Raw genomic sequence first — 17,631 nt, 5'->3', positions numbered from 1 at the left:
AAGCCCATCTCCCATCAGATCCCTTTCATGCACCTGACACAGAAGGAGTCCACCATTGACATAGTAATTCATTTCATTTCTTTTTTTTTTTTTTGCTAACTTCATTTTCTTTTTTTAAAAACTGAAATATCCACATATCATATTGTGTAAGTTTAATCTGTACAACATGTTAATTTGATATGTTTATATATTGTCATGTGAATACTACCATAGCATTAGCTAACGCTTCCATCATCCCACGTAATTATTTCTGTTTTCTGTGATGGCATAATTTTCTGTTTCAGTGGGAGAACTGCCTGCCTTGTTCCTTTAGATATTCATTTGGTAAAAAGTTGCTTTGGGGAAATTCTAAGATTTTCTTTTGTGTCTCTTTGTGTACACACACACACACACACACACACACACACACACACACAACCAGCCTCCCTCTCCAAAAATATGATCATACTTTTGACCACACATAAAACCTTAACCATTTTCAAAGTAGATTTCATAGGCTACCTTCTTTATTAATCTAATTAAATTAGCAAAAAAAGGGGAGAGATGAAAATGTATCTTAAAACCTGGGAAATCAAAGTATATCCTCTTTAATAAACCCTGGACCAACAGAAACAAATGAAAAAAGAAATCTTGTGTTTAGATGGGAATGCTTAATATCATAAAGATACATGATCTCCTAAAATTAATGTATATATTTAGTACAACCCCCATTAAACTCAGTCCCTTCACCCCATGTGGATATAATGATCTTAAAGTTTATATGGAAGAATAATGTCCAGGGAATGCTATGGAAATAAAGATAAATAGGGAGAGATTTGCCTTACCAGGTGTTAAATACATTTGAAGTCATGATAGTAAAAACTTGATGACATTGGAATAGATCAATAGATAATTGGAACAGAGCAGAGTTCAGAAATGGATTCCAGATATGTGGTAATTTAATATATGACAAAAGTGGTATTTGAGTTCAGTGGGAAAAGGAGGACTTTTTTTTAAGGAAATGGTTATGACATAGCTGATTAACCATCTGGATAAAAATAAAATTGGACCCTTATCTCACACTTTATATAAAAATAAATTCCAGATGGATTACAGATATAAGTCTACAAAATAAAACAATAAAGATGGAACAATTTTATATTTGTCTATAAGCTAGAATTTGGGAAGAACTTTCTAACCAAGACAAAAACCCTGTATTTGATTACATAAAGACATGTTATGTGGGGTAAAAGATACCACACATTTAAGTTGCAAGACAAACAGTAGATTAACAGAAAATATGTGTCAGAAATATGACAGATAAAGATTAGTATCTGCACTATAGAGAAAGCTCTTAAAAACTGATAAGAAAAGTACACATAAAGGAGAAAAATGGCCTACGGATATGAATATGCGATTCACAAAAGCTCAAATGAAATAGCCAATAAAACATCTCTTTTTTTACCCTGGCAGTCTGGGCAATTCTCCTCTTCTGGCAGGGCAAAGGGTGAGTTCATGTGAAGCTCTAGGCTGCATGGAAATGATGCAGAAACAATGATTTGGGTCCTGAATCTCTTTCTTTCCAACACAGACTATGGTGACTGTCATGGGCAGCTTCTCTGCGGGGCACTCGGAGTGCGTGGTGCAGAATGCAGACTCAGGCAGGGAGCTCTGCAAGGGCCGGAGTCCGCCAAGCCGCCCGTGCACCTGCAGCGTCCCAACCAGAGCCGCCTACAAAGGTAAGGGGACTCGGTGCTTGGTTTGAGAAGAAAGGCGAGAGGCCCTCCTGAGTTCAGACTGCCCAGGAAGCAAGTTAAATAACAGGGAATCTGAATAGTCCCACCCCACGGACTCACCTTCCTGCTATTCCCCTTGGTCCTGCTCACTTCTGCGCTCCCTCATCCTGTCACCCCAGGACCCCACTATCACATGTGGCTGGAGAATGATAGAGATGGGCAAGCTGGACGGGAGGGTGGAGTAAAGCCCAAGACCCCTGAGCTGACCCTACCTAAATGGTTCAGGTAAATCAGAGATCTAAAAAGCTGGGAATGCCCTTAGACAAGAAAATAGAACAGTCAATGTTCTGTTGTCTTAAGTTTATCACATTCATTCATACAGCAAGTATTTATTGGTTTATTGAGTATCTACTATGTGCCAGGCTCTGTGCTAGGGATACAGCGACCAAAAAAAGAATGATCTGGTCCTTGGCTCACAGTGTTTCCAATCTACTGGGGGTAGAAACAAGTAAATGGATTGTTACAATGAAGGATGTAAATGCAGGGGACATGGAGTACCAGGGGAAGCACAGAAAGAGGACCCTTACTTGGACTGGGGTGGGGGGTGGTGAGGAGCTGAAAGAGCTTCCTGTAAGGTGAGTTGGATTGATCCAAAGAAGAAGGGGATGAGTATTCCAGGCAGACGCCAACTAGTGTGATGACCAGGTGACGAAAAACTTTAAGGAGCCAGAAGAGGTTCTTCATGGCCAAGGCAAGTGGGGTAGGGCCTAGTGGAGAGCAGAGCAATAGAAAAGGGATGCCAAAGAAGACACAGAGTAGCAATTTATGAGCAATGTATTTTTGTTGAATGCATGAATGAATGGCTACAGGTGGAGAATGGGTTGGAGGAGGGAGTTCTGAAAGATCAGAGAGAAGGCAAGTTGTGGCCGTGACCCAGGTGCAGGTCACAGTGAGAGCTGGTGCGGAGGCAGATGGGGATGGAGAGAAGTGGGTAGATTCCAGATATGGTTAGGAGTTCAGTGGGCAGACTGGGGCTTCATGAGTCCCTTTGGGTAAGAAAGGCTAAAAGTAAAGTCAAGTTCATAGTGCAGGCCTCCTAGGGTGGGTGAAGATCATAATGGAGCTGAGTTTATGGTAAGAGCTGGTGTTCCTCAATTAGTGCTAAATCTCTCCAAAGGGAATTTAATGCACTAGGCTAGGGAGAGGGAGCTTGAAAAAGCCTCTCAGCCACAGGGCTCATGGTAGCTCTTTGGTTCTGAGTTGCTTGGAAAATTATCTCAATTTTCCACTCTTCTTTGTCCATACTATGCAGCTTTTGTGATATGCTTTAGTTAATTTGGGTCATTAAAAAGCAGAGCTTGCTCATCTATAAAATGTGCTTCTGAAGTAGTTGAGATCACCTTGTAAAGCTAGTTGGTTGCTTATAGAGCCTCTGTCCATTGCACCCAACTCTTTGCCTGCCACTTTCCTTTGAATGCCTTGCATATTCTGAGTAAGCAGACAAACTCACTTCCTACCTCTAGCACTCAGCCGGCCAAAGGCCATTGCTCAACCTTTGTGACCTCACCCCTCTCAGCAAATCCTATAGCCCTTCTGCCTTTGAAACGGGGTAAAGTCACCTCTTCCATACAGCCTTGCCAGATTCTGCTGTAACCGCCCTCGTCATTTTAGCACCCTCTGGGTTCCCCCCTCTCCAGGCACCCCAATCTTGGTATTCAGGTGTTACATGGAACTCAAGCCAGTCAGTCATAAGCTGTTTCCTTGACTGTGCTGTCGTTGTTGTCGTTTTTTATTTCCACCTAAGTTATTTATCCCTTCCAGAATAACTAAATGCTTCCAGAGCAGAGATCATACATACTCATTTCTTTCTGATATTTTCCAGTGGTGTTTTCTGCACAGTTGATACTTAGCCAAGTATGCTTCTGCTAGCTTTTACCACTGGACACTTGTAGATTCCAGTGATTGAAGTGAAGTTTTACTAGGAGTTCCTCAGTTCTTAGTGTCCGTATGTTTGTTCTACTAACGTTTATCAAGTGCCTGTTCAAATGCTCTTGCTGAGAGGCCATGCCAGCCCTCCAAACCACCTCATCTTCAGAAGAGAGGACTGGCATTTCTCATAGACTCCCTTTATGTGAGCAGAATCTTATGGGGCACCCTGGCTTTCAGAGTGAGTTTTATTGCTGTAGAGAAGCATCTTAAAGTAAGGGTCCTCAGACTTCTGGAATCACACACTCATAATATTTCCATAAGAAAATTAGCAGTTCCAACAAAGTTAGGTGAACTTCCTTATTTTATCAAGTAGAGACTTTCATTTTAACAGTATCATGTACTATCCCTCTAAGGAAGAAGATACTGATACCAAAATGGGTGACAGCAGAAACATCACAGAGTAGCAATGGTCCCTGGACAGGGTAGGACTTGAAAGGCTGTGCTCCAAGTGGTGGCACCCTAACCTGGCTATATAGGATCATTTCCTGGAGAGTATAGCAAACCAGATTCCTGGGCTCACCTCAGGCCTGCTAAGGCAGACTATCTCTGGAATCTATATTTTCATCAGTTTCTCAAGTGATTCTGATAGACAACTGAGTTTAGGAACATACTCACCTTGGGTAGAGTATGTAAGTTACAGAGGAAATAGGACATTTCTCAAGTGCTGATTCAACACAGGTTTTATTTTTCGCATTACTTTATTCTTTTGGGGTTTTCTAACCAATGGGTACATTTTCAAATGCAAATAAGGACACCATCATAGATCTGGCGACAGTTGATTCCAAGAAGATCATGGATCTCAGGACGTCGGAACCATATTTCAGAGTTCATTGGATTAATATTTGTAGTGTGGATTTTTCTGAAGGTGCAGGATTTCCTCTGTAACATTCTGATTATCATGTTTTAGGCAGTTCCTGCTCGGTGACTTGTTCTAATGCTGTGGCCAATTACAAGCTGAGATAGTGATCTGGGGAGAGTGTGGGATGTAAATGGGCTGTAAAATGGCTTTTTCCTAGTGATTATCCATGGGAGGCTTGGAACGAAGATGGGCCTGGGTCTGTTTGGAGACTTGCACTGCGCAGTTTGGCTGCCTGATGTGAATGGCCCACAGGAAGGAGCCACATACTGACTGAAATGTTAGTGAACAGCTGGCAAGCCCCCACCCTCTATGCAGAGGAGGCAAAAATATTTATTTTTTACATTCACAGCTCTGTGACGATAGCAGGACTCCATTGTAAATGACTTTTTTTCCCCTTTGCTCCAGATGTTTTAGTTGTCAACGTGACGTTCTCCTTCGGTTCTTGGCATTTATCAAAAAGATTCAGCTTTACCAACTGCTCATCATTAAGAGAGTAAGATTTTTATTTAAAATTTAAATATTCTCTCTTTGATTTTAATATATTTATTTGCTTTAATCTTCTATTTCCTAAAGAACTCTTTTGTGGAGTAGAATTTTCCAAAGTACCTTTTGGAGCATGGCTTAATGGGAGACAGGAGGGCCCCTGAGCTCATAAGCTTGCTCGTTCAAGACCTACTGAGTAAGGCGGAGCAGCTAAGGAACAAATACCACACTGAAGTGGTCCTGCTAACAGAGAGATGCATTTTGCCTGGACTGAGAGGACGTGAGCTGCTCAGTGGTATTGCCTGATCAGAACGGCTTTGGGAATTCAAGTCAAGGGAGAGGGTTGTGAGCATGAGATAAGGGGCAGGACAAGATAAAGTCTCTTTCATTAAAAAAAAAAACCACGTTGATTCTGCCCCCCCACCCCCTTTGGCCCTTTCATCTGCCCACCCACCCTGAGCTAGGGCAACACCTCACTCCTTGTTTCTGAAGTGAAGAGAAGGCAGTGGAAATGTGTTTCTCAGAGTCCTGATTTTCCCATTGGAAGATGGAATGAAGGTTCCCATGGAAACAATGGAAAGCTGTATTATTAGTGATTCTGTAGTTCACTCAGTGTTTGATTGACCAGCTATGTGAGTATCAAATGTGACTTTCTTTTGGCCTAGTCTGGGAACCAATGTTTCCACAAGGTAAATGAATTCAAATTCGAAGCTGAATTCACTTGACAACCGTTAGAACAGGAGTGCCTGGATCTCATCTTTACAGAAAGCCTCAGAAGTCTATGAAAACAGGAGCAAAGGTGGAGAGTTAAATAGAATCTTATAGCTCCCAGAGAGTTTAAACACAGTGTTGCTCCCCATGCCTGTTGCAGAGGCCAGACTAGGGGAAGTGGCTCGTCTCAGGTCCCACAGCCAGGTAATTAAGAACCAGACCTCGGACCCACAGCTCCCCAGAGGGCGAGTGCCTGCTCCTTGGGTGCCTGCTTCCTCTTAGAAAAGCAGCTGGTACAGCAGTCACCCCCGGGGGGTGGCCGTGCAATGCAAATGCAACCCTGCTTCCAGTCCGCTTAGGTGGGGAGGCCAGATAAACATTTAAGCTATTTGTGTTTTCTTCTCTCATTGAAACTGCAGTTTCTATAGGTGAGAATCTCAGAATGCTTCAGCGTTTCTTGAAGAATACGCAAAATAGAAATAGTGTCCTCTCTCCCTCAACTAGTTTTCTCGTGGTCCTCGCTGAGGCTTCCCCTGTCCTCCCATGGCTATTTCCAGACCAGCCCTGATTTCCATTTTTATCACTCCTCCTTTAACTCCAATTACCCTATTAAGTGCTTTTCAACTCCTCCACTGTTAGCCAGGCATGATAGCTTTTTTGGTTAGTAGACACAATTCTTCCTTAAGCTGATGAAAAAGCAAACAGTGGTACCCAGTTCCCTCTGCAGGCCAGGTAACACTTTTGGTCTCGCATCTTCCAGACAGATGGTGGTGTTACTGCTCTAGTGAGTGGGCGTGTGCTGATCTCTAGGGGATTCACTCTCCAGACAGAAACTTCCCTGAGGGTAGGCACATAGCAAAACCGGATTCAGAAGCAGATCCGGTGGGTGCCTGTTATCTACCAGCGCAGTGGGTGACCACCACCCCCTTCTGGTTTCCATGACAACAGCCCTGCAGGTGTGGTGACAGGTCATCATCCCCGAGGGCTGCCCAGAGCAGGGCATAAAGTCAGTGCTCTCTCCTCAGCCTCAAAGGACTGTCCTCTCTCCCCTGGGTTTGTCAGGCATTTTATTTTCCTTCTTTTAAATGCTTGCATACTGCATCACAGGGGGAAATTCTAAGATAAGAACATTGTCCTAAAAGTGCCGGAATTAAGCTGGTTTTCTGTGTTGCTAGATGCCCAGTATGCATTGGAACTGGCTGTGCTTGGTGTAAAGGGCAGAGAAAGTGTATCCATCCCTTCACAGCTTGTGACCCTTCTGATTACAAGAGAAACCAGGTAAAGTGACATTTTTGGTATTACAAGGTTTAACCAAAAATAAATGTTTGTCGCTGCCAGTCCCAGCCTTTCTTTTGTGTTTGTTTCAAACTCTGAATTTCCCACTTACTCTGGATGTTGAAGGGATGTTCTTCCTTCCAGGAACATTGTCCAGTTGCTCTTGAGAAATGGGCACCACCCAAGACAGGAGGAGGAGGAAGATTCACGGAGAGTAAGAGTAACGGAACCGAGCAGGGCTTGCAGGTCAGACCCTGTTTTTGTATTAATATTGGAAAAATCCCCCATTAAATGAGAATAACAATTACTACTACTTTGGGATCCTTTCCAAAATTCCTTATTTTACTTCCTACCAAAATTCCCTTTTTTACCATTGATTTTTAACCACGTTTCATTTAATTGGCTCAATACATCAAAGTCTACATATTCACATAACAGAAATTAAAATTCTGTAATTATGAAAAATGCTGTTGTTCTAGTAGGAGTAAAATTTTAAAGGTGACTTTGTGGCTTGCTTGGGAAGAGTTAGAGGGAAGTATGCAGTGCCCAGCACCGAGGGGATTTCAGTTCAAACCACCTGTTATGATTGCCTTCCTGGGTGGGGGTGGGGGAGTCTGTGTGATGTACACAAACTACCCTTGTTTGGGTCGTTCCTCTTTACTTTGTAGAGATGATCTAACTAGTAGTTAATAGTGCACAAGAGTTGCTTCTATGTAATAGTAATTTCTCTCCACTTCTCAAAAATGTTTTTCATGGAAAAATATTTTCCATGGAGTTTCCTTGGAAATTCCTCTTATTTTCTTCATAATAAATCACCAGCTCAAATAATAGACATGTTTGAAAAGAGGACGTGACAAGGTAAATGTTTCCAGGTGAATCTAGTGGCTGTGCTCGGAGTGGCTGTCTTCACTCAGGTGGTAGGAGTTAAACTGAGCATCTGTTATTTGGTAAAAAACAAAGGGAAAGTTCTTGTTCTCATTAACCTTGTGGTCTAGCAGGACAAACAAATTAAAAGCAATATTTTTTTTAAAGGCTCCGTCTTCTATTTCATGACTAATCTGTGGCTTCGATTTATCCATTTTCTGCTATTTAAGGTCAAGTGCCAATATAAATAAGTAGCACGTTTTTAATCACTGCGGAAAAATTGATAGTAACTTTAGGTGAATTAAGTAACAGGCAGAGGGAATATGAATCATAATGAATTATGAGCTTAATTAAAGGCATTAGGAAAGCTTGGTGTGCCAATATCTCCAGACTTTAAAAAGTCCTTAAGGTCTTATTAAGTGATAGGCTACTTTCTCCTCCCTTGGTTTACAAAACTCTCAGGCAGGGTGACAGGTATTTGGATTAAGAAGGCAGTGGCTTTTTTAAGAAAGGATTTTTGGTTGTTTTTCAAATTATTTTTTAATTTTGATGAAGTACACATAACATAAAATTTACCACCTTTGCCATTTCTGAGTGTATAGTTTAGCAGTGTCATGCGCAGTCACATTGTGCACGACCATCCTCCCCCTCCATCTCTAGAACACATTTCATCTTTCAGAGCTGAACCCTTTCCCCATTAAACAGTAACTCCCTGTTTCCTTACCTCCCCAGCCCCTGGCAACCATCATTCTGCCTTCTGTTTCTATGGGTTTGATTACTTGAGGCATCTCATATACTCTGGTTATCACATAGGATTTGTCTTTTTGTGGCTGGCTTATTTCACTTAACATAGTGCCCTCAAGTTTCATCCATATGGTAGCATGAGCCAGAATTCCCTGATTTTTTAAGGCTGAATAATATTCCATTTTGTGTATAGACCACATTTTGTTGATCCACTTATCTGTCAATGGTCACTTGGGATTTTGATTTGCATTTCCCTAATGATTAGTGATATTGAGCAATTTTTCATGTGCTTATTGATTATTTGTGTCTATCTTCTTTGGAAAAATGTCTTTTTAAGGTCAAGTGCCAATATAAATAAGTGCCCATTTTTTAATCAGGTTGATTGTTTTTGTTTTGTTGTTCAATTGTAGTTCTTTATATATTCTGTGTATCATCCCCTTATCAAACACGATTTACAAATATTTTCTCTCATTATATAGGTTGCCTTTTCCCTCTGTTGATTTTATCTTTGATGCTTAGAAGTTTCTAATTCTGATAGTCCAATTAGTTTATCTTTTATTTTGTTGCCTATACTTTGTGTGTCATATCCAGAAAATCATTGCCAAGTGCAATGTCAGAGGCTTTTCCTCTATTCTTTCTTCAAAGAGTTTGATAGTTTTAATTCTTACGTTTAGATTTTGATCCATTTTGACTTCATTGTCCTATATTGTTTAAGGTAAGGGTCCAACTTCACTCTTTTCCACATGGATATCCAGTTTTCCAGCACCATTCATTGAAAAGACTATTCTTTCCCTACTGAATGGTCTTGGAGCCCTTATCAAAAATCGTTTGACTATATATGCAAAGTTGTATTTCTGGGCTCTTCTATTCCATTGGTGTATGTGTCTCTATGTGCATAAACACACCCTTTTGATTCCTGTAGCTTTGTAATAAGTTTTGGAATCAGAAAGTGTGAGCTCTTCAACTTTTTTTATCTTGTTTTGGAAAAAAATTTAACTTACTTTGAGACAATTGTAGATTCACATGTAGTTGTAAGAAAATAATACAGAGATCTCATAGGTCTTTTACCCAGTTGTAACATCTTGCAAAAACTATAGCACAAAGTACAGAACAACTTTTTAGCATCACACCCACTTTCCTGCCCTACCCCCTACCATTTACCCTTGGCAACCTCTAATCTGATCTATTCTTCATAATTTTATCATTTCAAGGATTTTATATAAATGGAATCATCCAGATGTACCCTTTTGGGATTGTTCTTTTTAACTCAACATAGTTCTCTGGAAATTCATCCAAGTTCTTTTATATATCAATAGTGTTTTGGGTATTTTTTAAATTGTTGAATAGTGGTCCAGGCAATGACTCTTAAATTTCTTTCAAGGAAAAAAAAGAAAGGTCACTGCGTCCTGGTTTCCTGTATTGTGTCTTCCTGTACCTTTGACTTTTGACATTGTGTGATTAAAAGAACTGGGAACACCCAGAGACAGGAGGAGGCTGAAGATGGACAGAAGCCCAGACCTATCTTCAGTGCTTCTCTGTGCATAACCCTTCTTAGTTTGGAGAAAGACATTTTATTGATACTGAAATGTTTTCTTTCAATACATGACTCAGAACAGAATCTGAATTTTGGCCCATGGGGACTGGAGTGTATTGTCTTGTCACGGGAGGATTTCTCGTACTTTGTGATCCCTGCTCTGTTTCATCACCATGTATCATGGGTAATATGTAGATCCATTTCCAGTTTGAGTCCTTGTGTTGGCTTTGAACGAAGACCAAACACTCTTTCTAGCAGGGAAACTATTGAGAGATTTTCTTCAATGCGTCTTCCCATATCACATATGTGCCGAGTGCCAGGCAGTGTGGACCAAGGTGCGAATGGTACAGATGCAGTCTTAGGCCCCAGGATGCCAAGCCGGGGTTGATTCTTCCTATAGGTAGTTATTGAACACCTAGAAGATGCCATTCTTTTGAACTCCTTGGATACCATGAGGAGGACGCCCATGAATCAGGCACATCTCTTGCCATCAGTCTCAAGAATCTTATAAATGAGCTCATAAGTAAGAATATAAGATAAAAAATATTAACCTAGGGAAAGTACTAGAAAATACACAAACACAGAGAGTCTCTCTGTGCCCAGGGCCCTTGTCTTAGTCATTCCTGTTTATTTAAGCCCGGTGCCTGGCAGTTAAAAACACTTAATCAGTGTGGTTGGTTAAGTCTTTGATTGATAGATGGATTGATTGACAGAGATGGCATTTCAGCTGACCATTGAAGGATGAGAAACTTGGAGAGGAGGGAGTGTGTACTGTAAGCAGAGGGACTAGCATAAGCAAAAGCATAGTGGGTTGCCAGAAAATTCCAGGGCACCCATTATAGAAGACCCCAAGTAATTCAATTTGGCCAGAGCAGAAGGATATAAGAAATAATGGACACAGGTCTGAAATGGTGCTGAAGCTTTTTTATCTTTAGGGCCTTACATGCAGGCTGAGGAATTTTGACTTTGTTCTTCAGTGGCAATAGGGCTCTTTTCAAGACATTTTATTTTTTTAATGTATAAATTGACTCATCCAAAGCTGTGGTACTTACAAGATAGGGTTCCTGGTTCAATCTCATTTGGGCCTGTCACCTTCACACTGTTTCATGGCCCCTGTGACCAGTCTCTTTACCCTCACCTAAAAAGTTGTGTAATCATTTACCTGGAGGGGGCAGGGGAGGGCTACATTAAGGAAAAGCATAACCAAAATGGGGAAACGAGCTCAAAAACTATGTTTGCCCTTTGGATAGGAAGTCTTCTCCGCTGTAAAGGCCAGTCCCTCATGTGGTTGGGCCTGTCGCCCTGCCCTCACCCCTTTACCTTCCTTCTGTTAACAGTCTTGCATCTGGTGCCTGCACAGGCTGAGAGAAGAGGTGGCTGCGCTCTCTTTCCTGTTCTTTGGGAAAGGCTGTGAAGATCTATGCCACAATGTTGCATTTGCTGTTCTTCACGATATGCTTACCTGTGTATGATAGAATGCACTGCTGAAAGCCGTGTCTCTTGCTGTCAGGGAATTTGGATTCAAATTGTCCTTCTTTCTTTCCCGTCCCTGTACCTTTTGTACCTTTTCTTCTCTTCCTCCATCACTTTTGAATGTGTATTTTAATTTCTCACAGGCAATCCACCTTGATTCTTCCAAGGACCTTGCCTTTAAAGTGAAATTAAGTTTACATCCACCTTGTGTAGCTTCTCTGGGCTGGGCACTGTGCTGGGTGCTGTGGGATTCACTTGTAGTTGTTCATTTCCTCACTCATTTGGAAAGTGTTTTTTCAATACCTGCTATATGCTAGACAGGTAGGCAAAATGTGTGCCCTCATGGTGCTTACACTGTAGAAGTTATAATATTTTGGAGGAAGTAAGATTCATTTTCATGCACCACAGAAAACGAGATAAGAAGGAATGCCAGGATATACTAAGCTGTAGCCTGTATTTGTTAGGTCTATGCTGTATCCTGAGCTCGGAGTCTCTCTTTATGAAAGCTCCACAAAGGACCTGTTTTCCCCATTTTATAGACAATGAAATGTTGGCCTGTGGAGGGTAAGTAGGTGGTAAATGATAGGCAAGAGATTTGAACTCAGGCAGTCTGACTCCAGAGCCCACAGTTTTAACCACTAGTTTACATTGTATGACCTCTGTTAAATACAAACGAGTGTTAAACCATGTTGTATTGATTAGAGTCAGTCTGGAAGGGAGAAAACTAGTATTGGCTTCTCTTGGCAAAGCCTGCCCGACCACAGAGGTGCAGTGGGACAGAGCGCACCAGCCCGGGCAGGCTGTGAGGGCAGTGTGTCAGCACGGACACCCGCAGAGGAGGGCAGAGGTGGGGGTGGTCAGAGGGAACCAGGCAAGGCCCTTAAGAGAGAGCAGTAAGAATCCCATGCTGAGGTTGACAGCAGAGAGGTGGTTTCTGAGTGGTTGGGTTTAACTTGCAATCAGGGGTCTCTACTGAAGGGGAAGAGATGCCTTCCCTGGTCACAGGGTCCTGACCATACAGTCCAGTTTTGAGGAGCCACACTCGGAAGGCTCAGTGACCAAGAGTAGCAACCTGACGGAGTGGCTTTGCCAGCCTCATGCTGGGCCATGTCAGCTGCGCCTTAGAGTCTCCAGGCCAGGGAGGTGAGCCTTCATCTCTCAGCATAGGGCTTGCGTCTGTCACCTTCTCCCTGCAAGTCTCCAGATCTGTCCCAGTTGGCATTTGAACCCTTGAATGTTCCAGAGGCCAAGCAGAAGTTACAGCCCATGTCCCCTGGGGCCTGTACCAGGGCCCCATGAAGGAGCATTTGCCTGGTGGCTGAGCATCCTGGTGGCAACCTTTCTGTTGTGCTGAATGCTGTAAATTTGATCTGGTGGGATTATATTTTGCTATTTTCTGAACATACCTCACCTCCTTTTACCCTCCGCCATCTCCAGCGTTGGTTACCCCTCTTCTCACTTTATATATTTCATTAATATATTACGTTCCTTCTTCCAAGTCATTAATAAAGATGTTAAATAATTCTGAACTCGATATGCACCCCTGGAGGACCCTACGGGGCACTTTCCTTTAATTAGTTGTGCTACCTTTCATCTCTCTAATGTCCTTTGGCTTCAGATTTCCAGCTGGTTTTGAATACGTGTGACTTTTTATCCAGTCCTGTTTGAACTAATTTCATGAGTGAAAATCTGAGAGCCATTTTACTGAGTGTTGATTCAAGTCCAGGCCTACAAAGAGCTTTGCTATATTCAGATTTTTTTTAAACAGATTAATAGAGCACAATTTGGCCTTAATAAACCGAGCCTTACTAATGTACATCTTGCCAATATTCTTTTCAATCATAGCAGTATTTTCTCCATTAATGTCATGGGAATTTGAATTGTGTTGACGTCAGACTTCACAAAAGGTACTCTTACTGTCAGGATTAATCCTCTTAGACCTTTTCAAAGATAACTATTTCTTTGTGGTTGTGCTGTTTCCAATATCTTATAATGACTTCATTTTTTAAAAATAAAAATAATTGGGTATTCTGTAATCACTTAATTAACCAGTTTCTAATGTGCTTTCTTCTACAAAACAGGGAGTGATTTAAGTTCGTGAGTGACCAGAGCTCATGGTGTTTTATTAAATTTAAAGCAGTGCAGCCATTTAAAAACAACTCTTTTGAAAGTCTTTAAAATGTAACTGACGGGAAGTGGTCTATTCTGAGGTTAATTGCTGGACAGCACAGGGCAGTGAGGGTTATAGTCAGTGGTATTTTGATTTGACATATGGAAATCCTGGGACATAGAATGTGGGAGGAATCTCACTATAGGTGCTGTAAGATATTTTTTTTTGTATCAAGCTAGATTATGTTTTTAAATTAACCCCTTCTGTGTGTCAGCTTGTGGGGCTCACTACAGCATGTCGGGTTTTATATTAACTTTCAATTATAGTATAAAAATAGATCTAAAATAAGTGCGTGGAATATTTTTGGGGAGATCATTCTTTGTTTTTTTATCTGCACTGGAATTCTAAAATTCTTTATTAGTGAAAATGGAAAATGGTGTTCATTTCTATGAACTGTTGCACCTATGTATGCTACAGCTGTGCAGTGACCCTGACTCGTGTATACCTGCACTGCTCATTTAGTGAGGTCCTCTAGGGAGCTCTAACTCATTTAGTAAGCTGAAGAGAGGTTCTCTAAGCAAACAAAGGACAACTAATCTGACCCTTTTTTCAAGCAGACTGGAAGCATCTGCTTTCACAAGATAGGCCAGAGCTGGATTCTGCCCTAGACAGCCAATGGAAGCGTCTCTAAACAATAAGGTTTAGAGTGAAATCCTTTTGAAGTTGCAGGACTGTCTCTATCAGGGGGAAATGAAAGTTAATAAGGTGACATGGCAGGTCATCTGATGTGTTTGTAGAACCATTTAGGGAATAAAATATAACTCCCTTAAAAATCTTTTTTACATTCCTGATAAATCTCTCTTTGTCCTCTACTGAGAGAGAAGTAGCATTTACTTGGCGTGTTTGAAGATTTTGCTTGAGCACCAACAGTGTAAATAGGAGAAGTGAGAAGGGCTATCTGGAAAGAAACCTGGTATCATAGTTGACTTGGATAAAAATGTGTGTCTCCATTGCCTCCCTAAGAAGTGCAGGGGTTGGCAAATTGTTTCTACAGAGAGCCAGACCGTAAATACTTTAGGCTCTGTGAGCCACACAGTGTCTGTTGCAGCTATTCAGTTCTGCCACTGTAGTGTGAAAGCAGCCACAGACAACACATAAATAAGTGGGCATGTCTGTGTCGCAAAAAAACTTTATTCATAGACACCAAAATTTGAATTTCATGTATTTTCACATCATGGGATGTTATTTATTCTTTTGACATTTTTTCATGGGCCATGTGAAAATAAACAACGGACTGGATTTGGCTTGCTACGGACAGATCCAGTAGTTGGCCAACTTTTGTTCTCTGCACACACGGATTACGTGTCCCCTATAGCACCTCATGCTGTTGTAGGGTTCTGTTGGTGCACAATAAAGACTTGTTCAATTAGCTGTCACCGTGTCAGAGCAAAGAGTAAGCCTTTTGCTATACAACACACACTTGACATTTCCAAGGGATTTATCTTGAAGTCTTTGCTAATCCCCTCCATTCCAAGTACCACTCTTGCAGATAATTTCCCCCATAAAATGCAGTCAAGTATAACAGGATAATTAAAGTGACCCTTTAAGGCCCTTCATGATTCTATAAATACGGGGCTAAAGTCCTTTACTAAGTGATTAAAATAAATTTTGCCACCAAAATCAGTTCTTTGTCACATTACATCATTGCTGTGATGACATTAACAATGAATTCACCTCAGTCTGCAAAGCCAATCCATAGTGATAATGAGTGATGGGGATCAAACAGCACCTGTGTTTGCCATGGAGCAGAATGATAAAGCGTTCCTTCCGGTGGGATGGGCCATCCCAGCGGCCTACCAAGGCCATTGTGATGAGCATCACATGTAAAGAGGACCGGAGAATACGAGGCTGCTTCAAGAGGCCGGTGACAGGCAGATGTAGGGACTGAAGCCCTCCCAGTGCTTTAAGTGGCTTCCTCCTAGACTTTATCCTCTAAGTGGGTACACTTGGCCTTATGGCTTAGCCAAGTTTCTCCTGATTATATGTCTCTGGACCTGGGGTCATTTCCAAATATCAAGAGTACTGAGTATGAAATTCATTCATGTAAAGATCTGCTGTACTTTATATTGGCCAGAATCTTAGCATTCCATGTCCTGTTTGGGGCTCCATATTGTAGAAGAATAGAGACTGGAAATGGTCTGCAAAAGAATAATACAGTGATCAAAGTGATAGATGGGAACATCTGTGGGAAAAAAGAAAGAAATCACAATTGTTTTGGCTTTGAAAGGGAAAATGATTCTTGCCATCAAATAAAGGGTTTTTTTTTTTTTAGGGGATTTTGATTTGACTTTACAAATAGAGAAGTAAGATGCATAAACCTACACAATAAGAGGCCCCAGTAGCAGGTAATTCCAAGGGAAACTTGCTTGACAAAGCTTGTAATGGGTGCCAACGAGGAGATGGGCGATCTTCAAAGTGTGGAGCAGGAACGATTGGCCACAGTGGTTCAGGCATCCAACTACTTGATAAGAAGTGACTGAAAAGGTTGATTTCTTAGGGTTTTTTCCATGCATGTACTCCTTGATTCAGATGGCCTAGCCAAAACAAACAAAAAATAACAATGGCTTTCTTGGGAATTAAATGTATCCAGAATGACATTTATTCCAGCTTAATGATGAGGCTGTCATTGGCCTACTGTCAGTGGGCTCCTCGTGTTTGTCTTCATTCTGTTACATTGTGAGCCTCCAGAGGCTGTAAGGAGTGAACATTTTTGAGACGGTAGTGATATCTCACTCTTCAGACAGAATGTCAGACTCTTCAACTGTGTTTTCAACTGTCTTGCGAGACAAAGACTAATTGGTTTGACCTCATGCTGTCGCGTGTTGAGAGACATGAATCCACCACTCTTCCTTGAATTCATTGATTTCATTAAACACTGTCTGCTTGTGTTTGCAAAATGTTGTACTTTCCTAGTGATTTCTCTGAGCTGCCATGCATAAACAGATTTTTTTGGAACAATGCCATTTCTTAGCTTTGATCTTGTATTTTAATCTTTATTTCCAATAGGTTTTCTACATTAAGTCCATTGAGCCAAAGAAAATATCGACCTTAGGGAAAAGGAACGTGATAGTCACGGGGGCAAACTTTACCCAGGCGTCTGACATCACAATGATCCTGAAAGGAACCAGTACTTGTGAGAAGGATGTGTGAGTTGAAATATTAGTGATTTATCCTTGATAATAGAGCAAAAAGCTAAAACTTATGCTAAAGGAGTATCACTGTGATTTCAATCTTTATATAGTCAAATTACTTCCATGGGCCAAAGGAGACTGACTAGCTTTCATATTTCATATAATTTCAATCAGTAAAATAATTTAAATACTATTTTTGAAGTCAGTTGGGAGAGAATCTGTTGTGTTACCCCCAAATTCTTAGTACACAATACTTTCAGGATGTTGCCTGTTTGGGGTCTTGACTTGTTTCCATTAACACAATCATGTATTTCAAGTAGCAGACATCATCCTAAAGATATTTTCCACTTAGAAAAATCATTGCCTGCCTCAGAATTTGAAGGAAAAATATGGCAACTCTTCCAGTTTTATTCAAAATTGGAAAAAGACACTTCCTGATCTGTGTTATTCTTTGTAGCCTTCTCCTTATTGGATTGGTTTCAGGCTCAAAAGATAAGTAGACTGGAACATATATTAGCAAGAAAAAAAAAATCAAAATACCCAACACAAATACGTGTTCAGTGTTCCATTTGAACATCTTCATTTCTATGACTTTTTTTCCCTCAATAATCCTTTCAATGAAACTTTGAGAGGAGAAATATTGATATCCTTGTGCAAACGTTACTCCCCAGAAGAGATGTCAT

General features: G+C 41.1%; 1 protein-coding gene across 1 annotated transcript in view; it reads left to right on the top strand.

The window, feature by feature from the left end:
- PLXNC1 (plexin C1) overlaps positions 1 to 17,631 on the top strand; it is a 132,218-nt gene that overhangs the window by 58,263 nt on the left and 56,324 nt on the right. The window contains exons 6-10 of the mRNA XM_036891047.2: positions 1,571 to 1,718; positions 4,969 to 5,056; positions 6,933 to 7,035; positions 7,177 to 7,278; positions 16,824 to 16,963. Coding sequence (XP_036746942.2) covers positions 1,571 to 1,718; positions 4,969 to 5,056; positions 6,933 to 7,035; positions 7,177 to 7,278; positions 16,824 to 16,963 — 581 coding nt within the window. The remainder of the gene's footprint in view (positions 1 to 1,570; positions 1,719 to 4,968; positions 5,057 to 6,932; positions 7,036 to 7,176; positions 7,279 to 16,823; positions 16,964 to 17,631) is intronic.

The sequence above is a fragment of the Manis pentadactyla genome, chromosome 10 (assembly GCF_030020395.1).
Source record: "Manis pentadactyla isolate mManPen7 chromosome 10, mManPen7.hap1, whole genome shotgun sequence".
NCBI classification, from domain to species: domain Eukaryota; kingdom Metazoa; phylum Chordata; class Mammalia; order Pholidota; family Manidae; genus Manis; species Manis pentadactyla.
Note: the sequence above shows the minus strand (reverse complement) of the source record. Positions and strands in the feature narration are given on the sequence as shown.